The sequence below is a fragment of the Pyxicephalus adspersus genome, chromosome Z (genome assembly GCF_032062135.1).
Source record: "Pyxicephalus adspersus chromosome Z, UCB_Pads_2.0, whole genome shotgun sequence".
NCBI lineage: Eukaryota > Metazoa > Chordata > Amphibia > Anura > Pyxicephalidae > Pyxicephalus > Pyxicephalus adspersus.
In genome coordinates, this window is record NC_092871.1 from 76,782,838 (window position 1) to 76,791,970 (window position 9,133).

Sequence of the window (9,133 nt, forward strand, 5' to 3'; positions counted from 1 at the left end):
ACCTTAAGGTGACAGACAAGCAAATTGCACAAAGGTTATGCTGCACATTAAATGGGTCCCAGTATCAGTTATGTCCAGAGAAACGTAGAAATGAGATGTACCATGTACCATGTTCTCATGCTGCAGAACTATCTCATTCACACCATAACACACATGTTTTTGAGCACACAGAAGCACTAGTATAGTATAGGAATCTGTGCTCTGCGACGAGCTATGACACAGATGTGTTGCATTACACTGTACATGTGCATTGGGTGCATTACCCTTAAATGGGAATGCACCATAACCCACATCTAAAATGTATTGGAAATCAGATATTTTACTATTCTGGTAAACTGGTAATTTGTAAATTGTGTTTGGATGACATTGATTGCAAAATACCTTTGGACTATCAAGATGCAACACAGTGAGAAAGAGGCAGTACTGAGACATTTACTTGCTATTTCAGACAAGAAAGAACAAAGGCATGTACCCGCTATCTAAAGCAAGGCAGAAGTTAAATATGTAGAAGTTATCTCAGCCACAGTCCACAGAAAATCAGTGAATTTATACATGTGACTAAGTAATTAGCTTCATAAATCTAATCTTATCAATGTGTTCACATGCATTAGCATGCTACTTATATGAAATAAGATATCTGTAGCCTATAACTGCAGGTTTCGCCAGCTTGGCCCACGATTTGTATCTAGAGCTAGATTATTTATAAGGCAAACTAGGCAGAAGCCTTGATGCCAATGGCGCAAAGCTACAACCACGGAAAGTACAAGTGATCAAAGCTGAGCACCTGTCACTTTACATGGCTGGTTGGTGTCTGACTGGAAGTGCTATTCCAGTACTAACATTGCACATTGACAGCGTCTCTGCGCCTACTAAAAATCGGATCAATGTCAATAAATGGAAGGGGGGGCAAAGCTGTTACCTTGCCTATAGTTTGCTTCTGCCTGCATCTAGGCACATTAATTTAATAAATTAGACATTAAATGAAAACATCGGATCAAACCAATATTCATTAGAAACAAGGAGATTTCTTGATCAATGTTCAGCAAAATATAATTGATTAGGAAATCCATTGGTTTTAACCAATAAAATGCAGGCAGGAACGTTGGGCCATCGATGGCCGGACAGCCTTATCCTTTATTAGGTTGAAGAAGGGTAGTGGTGGCAAATATCCTAACGATTTTGTTTAGAATTCTGTTGAAATCTGTTTGATATCTATTGCTTCAAGCTGATAAATTATTTAATACTTCTGATTTTCAATTAGATACACAGATACTAATTTTTTTCTGGATCAAGTGTATGCCTAATATAACTCTCTGAGTCTCTGAGTAAAAAGGGTTGGCACAAACATCACCAGACTTTTCCTGGCTTTAAAGAAGGAAACGGAAGTAATCAAGTTAACCTTTGCTGTTTACCCCTATTTTTTGTTAGCAGCACCTTAAATAGTTCCTAAATCATTCACTTGCCACAGCCAGTACAAAGGATCTTGCTCTGCCAATTTAGTTTACAGAGAATGCAGAAGGAAATGACATTGATAAGGAGAAATCAGAAGCCCATTCAGATTTTAGAAAAATTAAATGATCACCCATATTAGTAAATTGAGTGCAACTTTTCAATATGCATGGATGACATACTCTCAATAGACACAACCATACTCCACTGAAATAAAAATCAAGGCTTGAACAAAGATCAATGCACATGGAAGTGTCAGATGCTGACATAGGGAATATGGATTCCTCCACCTGAAACACACCCGAAAAAAGTACAAGATCTAGAAGATCCTGGAGAAAAGTTCCTTCTTTAACCCAGGGGAGTTTACCAGAACAGGTGGAGGGATAAATAAGTATTAATGTGTTTCAAGTTCTGACAATAGAAAAAATAGAGAGTCACTTACAATACAAAAGGAACAAGCAAATGTAGGACACATTACTATACACAAGCCAGCATACACAACTTCTTAAAAACGGAGTTAGCCCATTAAAATATCTTGTGAATTTCAGGCAATATGTGTTTGGTCTCCCAGTTTAAGAAACAAACTGGTCATGTTATCTAAAACTTTGCTTCAAGGTCAGTTGATCATTCCTGGCTCTCAAGGCCACACGTTCAGCTTTCACTTTCCCTGCAAGCTTTTTACTGTGACATATACTTGTCATGTCCAGGAAATGGTCTATGAGTATGCAATACAAATCAGGTTAGGCTCTTCCTTTTTATAATTTTCAGTGTTTAATAAGGTTTTAATGGGTTGGTCTACAGGGCCAGTAAACATAACACACAACCTGATATATAGTATCTATCTCTAGTATCTGATATATAAAGTATCTTTCTCGATAGGTTATGGCTTTGGTAACTAATCAAAGATAGACTTTATTGTCATGTAATTACATAGATGAATACTATAATATCATGTAGCCTACAGCTGCTGATGGAGTAGAGATATACATGCCTTAAAGCAATAATCCAGGCAAAAGAAAGCCCAGGTCTCCTACCTTCTTCTTTTCAAGCTCTGCTGCTATAAAAAAAAATGGGCATTTGACACTTTTGGGAGCATTAGATGCCCATTATTATTAATATTATTATTATTATTAAACAGGATTTATATAGCACCAACATATTACGCAGCGCTGTACATTAAATAGGGGTTGCAAATGACAGACAGATAGATGCAGTGACACAGGAGGAGGAGAGGACCCTGCCCCGAAGAGCTTACAATCTAGGCGGTGGGGGACGTAACAAACAATAGAAGGGGAGATATGGAATGGTGGGAAGTAGTAAGAGTTTAGGAGACAGAGGAAGACGGGTAGGCAAGTTTGAAAAAAAGGGTTTTGAGGGCTCTTTTAAATGAGCAGAAAGTAGGAGCAAGGCGAATAGAATGAGGATGACCATTCCAGAGAGTCAGGGCAGCTTTAGAAAAGTCTTGGAGCTGTGCGTGTGATGAGGTTATGAGTGAGGAAGTCAATAGTAGGTCATTGGAGGAGTGAAGAGAGCGCTGGGGGAGTATTTTAATATCAGGTCAGAAAGGTAAGTGGGACAAGAACTGTGGAGAGATGAAGGTGAGATTGAAGCCAATGAAGAAAACTACAAAGAGAAGCAGCTGAAGAAGCGTGATGGGAAGGATGGATTACTTATGCCTAACGCTACACACACATTTAATATCTAAGCCCTAAAACTTCTAAAACTTCATACAGATATTACATTTTTAATTTTTATTGCTAGAGGTGCTTATCTGGAACTTAATTTACCACTGGGTCCTAAAATGGAACCACTGTGAATTGGGCCGGTGGGTGGGCGGGTGGTTGGGTCTGTGGTACAAAAGTGTCTTTCTTGCCAAAGAGGCATGACAACTATCAATTAATTTAATTTAGAAGATTTAAAAGATAATCATACTTTCATATATCAAATAACCCCCTCCATCATCTTTGATGCATATTTAAGGCCTTGGACTGCCACAATCTTTACATTGTGCAGCTGAAATCTCCCTGATACCTGTGCAGCTGATCTCTATAGTTTGGGGCCATCTCTGGTCTCCTGTATTAACAAATGGCCCCATAGATATCTTTGGAAACCAACAGAGAACTGAACTCATCAAGACAGGAAGTGAGGGAATATATCACTAGCTGAAACACAGCCTTTAAAACAATGTGAGAACGAAAGCTTTATATTCTACCTAAAACAAAATTTAAAGCTGAACATTAACGTTACAATTTCATTGTGCAGCCTTTTTTACTGTTTCCAACAATTATGTAGTGTGGAGGTCTATAAGAATGAATAAGAAATTTAATTATTTACTTAAGAACACATTACCACTGTGCCATTCTAAAGGGGTGTGTAAATGCATTTTTGCATGCATTATGTCACGTGCCAATGTGTAATAAATAAATCGGCTTCCTCACTCATAACCTCATCACAGGCACGGTTACAAGACTTTTCTAGAGCTGCCCCAACTCTCTGGAATGGTCTTTCTCTTCCTATTTGGCTTGCTCCTACTTTCTGCTCATTTAGGAGAACACTCAAAACAAATTTTTTCAAACTTGTCTACCCATCTTCTCTCCTCCTAAATTTTAAGCTCTTCGGGGCAGGGTCCTCTCCTCTTCACGTGTCACTGTCTGTATCCGTCTGTCATTTGCAACCCCCATTTAATGGGGTGTAATGTTTTGTGCATGCTGTGTGTAATGTGTTGGCGCTATATAAATCCTGTTTATTAATAATAATAATATTAGGATTGGATCAGAATGGACAAAAAAGCAAGCATGTAGCTTTTTTCACCAACACATCATACCGGTAGTGCAATAGTATATTTTATATTGTGCTGTAGCACAAGTGCATCAAGGTTCATTGGGTTCACTCACTAGGGTGCAACTGAAAAATAATGGCACTGCAACACTTTGCACCGGAGACATGTGAATAAGCCCTTCCTAGGCCCTTACATCACATAATAGTCCAACATCCTTTACCCGTACATGTTGCAATCTGATTGTACAATCTTCTTTAGAGTTATCAACACGTATATAGTGATAATTACCCTGCAGTCACATTTGCACACACATTGTACAGTTACATATAGTTACATAGTAGGTTAGGTTGAAAAAAGACATGTCATCTGGTTCAACCACTAGGGAAATAAACATATCCCAGGTATAAAACCCTATAGGACATAGTTGGTCCAGAGGAAGGCAAAAAAAACCCTGGTACAACTTGCTTCAACAGGGGAAAATATTCCTTCCTGATTCCCTGGATCAAATGTCTGTTATCTTTACTTTAAATCCTTAATACCCAGTTATATTCTGTGCTTCGATTGTCACATAATATATGGCCGACTTCACACAATTCTACATCTTATTTTTTTTTTTTTTTTTACATACTGAATTTTCCAGTAGCCATTATTTAACCTTAACAAAAAAAAAAGTACTAGATGTAAAAATGTACCTAAGAATGTGTAAAATATATCCACGCATAAACATTCTTAAACCTGGAGTTACTTGGAAAAAGGATCTCAACCAAAACATAACCAGCTTATAGTAAGGAGAATGACTGCGGCGTTGTGTTATTCTGTGCGGCATGCTTGATATCATTGAGAAATGATAAATTAGTTAAAACAATCTTGTATTTTACCACAGGAACTATTTTGCTATGAAGCTTTATTTTTCTGGCTTTTCTGTACCATTACCTAAGCTGCTATTTGTAATAGAAGGAATAGTTATTGAGTATTGTACTGCATGCATTTAGAAATAGTAATCTATTGCAGGTCCTATACAGCGATTAGGTTGTATAGATGATAATATTCACAAGTGTTGATTAATATATGTATATATACAGATATAAAAATGTATTTTATTTTATGTAGCCACCATTTAGTCATTAGGGTGTTAATCTAATGGTATTTTTGCAGGAATACCTACACTGTTATATGTGATGCATGCATTGCTGGTTAGAATAAAGAGTTTTGTCAAATGTATTAGAAAAAGATAAATGAAACATTCCATATGATTGTGTATAATCAGAGCCCAGTGAAGAGAGAAGCAGTACTATGCACAGAGAGCTGCAGTGTCAGGACAGCCCTAGCAGCACAATGCATTCCAGTCCTGTGATTGATATGTACTGACTTAGTGACAGAGCTGTACATTCACACAGCACAATTGCTTCAATGTACAATAACACCTTTGTGCAGGGTGCCTTACCTTTAATCTGACTTTCATAGTCTGCAGTTCGCTCTTTCCTTGGTTTCCCGTGTGATGCCATCCTTCAGCAGATCTGCTGTCAGTGCCAACTCATAGTAAGCAGCAGATCAGAATAGCAATCGATGGAGTCCCATCCACAGCAAGGCAATAAAAGACTGAGGGTGCCAGGAGGGGTTAGTGCTGCTGGGCACTTAGATTACTAAGCATGCTGGAAGGAAGAGCTGTGCGCAGTTTTGGGGTTGTCGGTGGCAGTGATGAGTGCGGGGCTGTCGGTGCGATGCGGCAAGCGGCGTTCAGTGATCGGTGCAGCAGTGACCGCACGACTTGCAGCTGCATTGAGTGCAATGCACAGAGCTAAGCAGCACCCAGGCACCGCCCCCTCCTCCCCTTCAGCTGTCTCTGTGCGATCACAGATAGATGTCTGTCTCTAAATCTGTGTGTCCCCAGCTGTCTCTCTAGTGCAGGAAGCCATCCGCCTAATTATATCTATATATATATCAGGAAACTATACCTGCCCCTGTGCATGTCTGATCTCCATTGCACCCCCTTTGTATCAGCCAATACCTCTGCCTCCTCCCTCTTCATTCGTGTAGATTATTTATTAATGAAGCACCCACATTAAGACTGTAAATGCAGGAATCTTTGCTAGTTGTGTCTGTGTGTGACCCCCACCACTCCCCTTAGGTCAGCAGCATCTCACACTATGTGATTTTCTTCATCACACATCTATGGACCAATCAGGCTAGGAAATTGTGGGCTGATCATGTATAGAGGAGATGGCATGCAACAGCATATTGCTAAAAGATGGGGCATTGTGGGTTCTGTAGTCCCTGCCTGACAGCTCATCCTTGTTCTAACACAATGGAAAGGACACAGGATGCTTAAAAAGCCTTGGTGCCATGGCATGAAAAGATGAAAGAATATTTACACTTGTGTTAGAACAAAGGATACAATATTCTGATCAAATCTTGCAGGGTTTGTTTTTTTTCATATTACTATTCTCTTTATTTTATAATCTGACCTTTGGTGTCACATTAGGCAGACTGAGATCTGATCTTTTGCTGCATGAGCAGGCTAAAGGCACATAGACAGATTAGTTGCCAGGTTTGCATTTGACCAACCAATGTGATCCTTTTTTTTAATCAATATTTGATCAATTGAAAGGCAAATTTTATATTGGTATATATTAATATATATATATATATATATATATATATATATATATTGATATAAAGGTATATTTTATATATATACAGTTGAATATTACATATCAATTGAAAGGCAAATCTGTTTAATATTACATATCAGTTGAAAGGGAAATATGAATGATTTCAATCAAAATAGTGATTGGAACATTAGTTGGATGTTATTTATCCCTTTGTACGCAGGGCATAAAATGTTTACTTTTGAGCAATATTTACCAATATGTCTGATATATCCACGACTGATCAAGGATAGGGAAATTGGTTGTTTGCCACTGATCCACAGTAAATTCTTTTTCTGATCTCTTTAAGCTACGTACACACGTCCAACGGTTCTCGCCCGATAATCGGCTCAGGGCCGAGAATCTGGCGTGTGTACAACGCCTGTTGTCCATCGTCCGAACGACCGTCCTGGGGGATCCACGGACGATGGACGACTAAGGATCCTAATGCAAGGGAAGTAGGAGAGTGCACAGCAGGGTGCCGCTCTGTCATTCTCCCCCTCCCCTCTTCGTAGAGCAGAACGGAGATGTTTGTACAGCACTCGTTCATGCATCGTGTAGTCCTCAGTTGTGGGAAAGGATCGTGAAAGATCCTTTCCACTGACTAATATTGCCTGTGTGTATGCGGCTTTATCAAGCTAAATATCATATCAATTGATTTTTATTTCAACCAACTTGTTTAAAATGAATGCCATCTGTTGATAGAAAACCAAGTTTTTGTACTGCCACACACTTCAGTTGATGCACTTTCATATCTTTACTAATGATTCTTTGTTAAAGATTGCATTGCAAAGTGATTACTATCATTTCACTCCATCAATCCAATAATGAATATGTATAAGCATAACATACATGCTACAAAATGCAATTATGTGTAATCATACAGTAAGTAAGTATTACAATCCTGTCACTGTATGACCAACTGAAAGTTTGCAACCTTTCAATTTATCTTTATCAAACCTTAATCAAAACCTTTATCAAACCTTTATAAAGCTTCTTTCCATTTTACTATCAATATCAATCACTTTTAATTGGTTGAACTCAGAAATAAAGAACTGATCCATGGACAATTCAATCAAATTATCAAATAGGCTGCCATTAAATAAGAAAATTGACCCCTGTATGGTCAGCCGTAGGAAGACCAGCAAACTGGCATAGAAAAAGGGGGCTCAAAATATTTGGGGTGTAAACAAACATTTAACAGAGACAACATTTATTAGAGAGGACTTTGTATATAACTAGGTAGGCCCTGTATGCTCTCCAAAAGAAGGGATATACCTAGTTATATACAAAATCTTTTCCGTTGTCATTATCCCAAGGAGGATCTAAAAGGAAAACTCCGGTTCTATATAGGGAATTGAAATAATGCAGCTCTGATTACTTTTTACAACCTTATTTTTTTTTATTGCAACCAGTTTGAAGCTTAACTCCAGAAATATAAAAATAAACTCCTCTAAAGGGGTGATCATCAAATTGCAAGGGTTAAATGTTTTTTTTTTTTTTTCTAATGTTAATTTTCTTTGCAACCAGCCCTCTGCAGCATTTTCATTAGAGTGCTTTGAACTGCAGTTGCAGGATTTAATGGCATCGCCTTCAATGCAGAACCCCTAACCCTACTTTGTTAATGAAGATGTTAGGGGATCACCTGTAACTCGGAACATCATATAGCAATGGACAGCATGGCCCCCTTGGCAGTGAGGGATAAGGTAATTATTATGAACATAATAATATTAATATGAATATAATATAATAATATAATATATAATATAAAATAATATAATATAATATAATGAATATAAATATAATAACATGAATATGAAAGCAGACCTATCATCATTTTTTCACTATTATGTAAAAAGGTGTCTATATCTTTTACATAATGAAAAAATGTGTGTATATATATATAAATATATATATATATTGTTTTTTGGGTTTTTTTTATCACAATATCTATGCATCATTGGGGCGTTCTCCTGGTAGTAGTGAGATCGGCACGTTTTTTTTAATATTTGAAGGAAGACACATCACTCAATCTCATAGCTGCACAGTGTGAAATCAAGAGACATCTGAAGAACTGAGAAGAAGGAAGAATGAAGATGGTGAATGGAGCCCAGGAAAGAAGAGGGGAGCTAAGACAATCCAGGATTTACTGGGTGCAGTGTGCACATGGATGAAAGGACTTTTACCCTTAAAACGGACCTAAACTCAGAATTTTCACTTTACATAAAAGGGTTGACAGTTCTTTAAGGTAAAAATT

General features: G+C 37.8%; 1 protein-coding gene across 4 annotated transcripts in view; it reads right to left on the reverse strand.

Moving 5' to 3' along the window:
• LOC140344240 (rho GTPase-activating protein 4-like) overlaps positions 1 to 6,315 on the reverse strand; it is a 116,202-nt gene extending 109,887 nt beyond the window's left edge. For 3 of the 4 annotated variants that reach the window (XM_072431264.1, XM_072431262.1, XM_072431263.1), the window contains exon 1: positions 5,673 to 6,315. In XM_072431264.1, coding sequence (XP_072287365.1) covers positions 5,673 to 5,733 — 61 coding nt within the window. In that variant the 5' untranslated portion in view covers positions 5,734 to 6,315. The remainder of the gene's footprint in view (positions 1 to 5,672) is intronic. The other variant, XM_072431261.1, reaches the window with a different exon arrangement.
• Between the last annotated feature and the right edge of the window lie 2,818 nt (positions 6,316 to 9,133).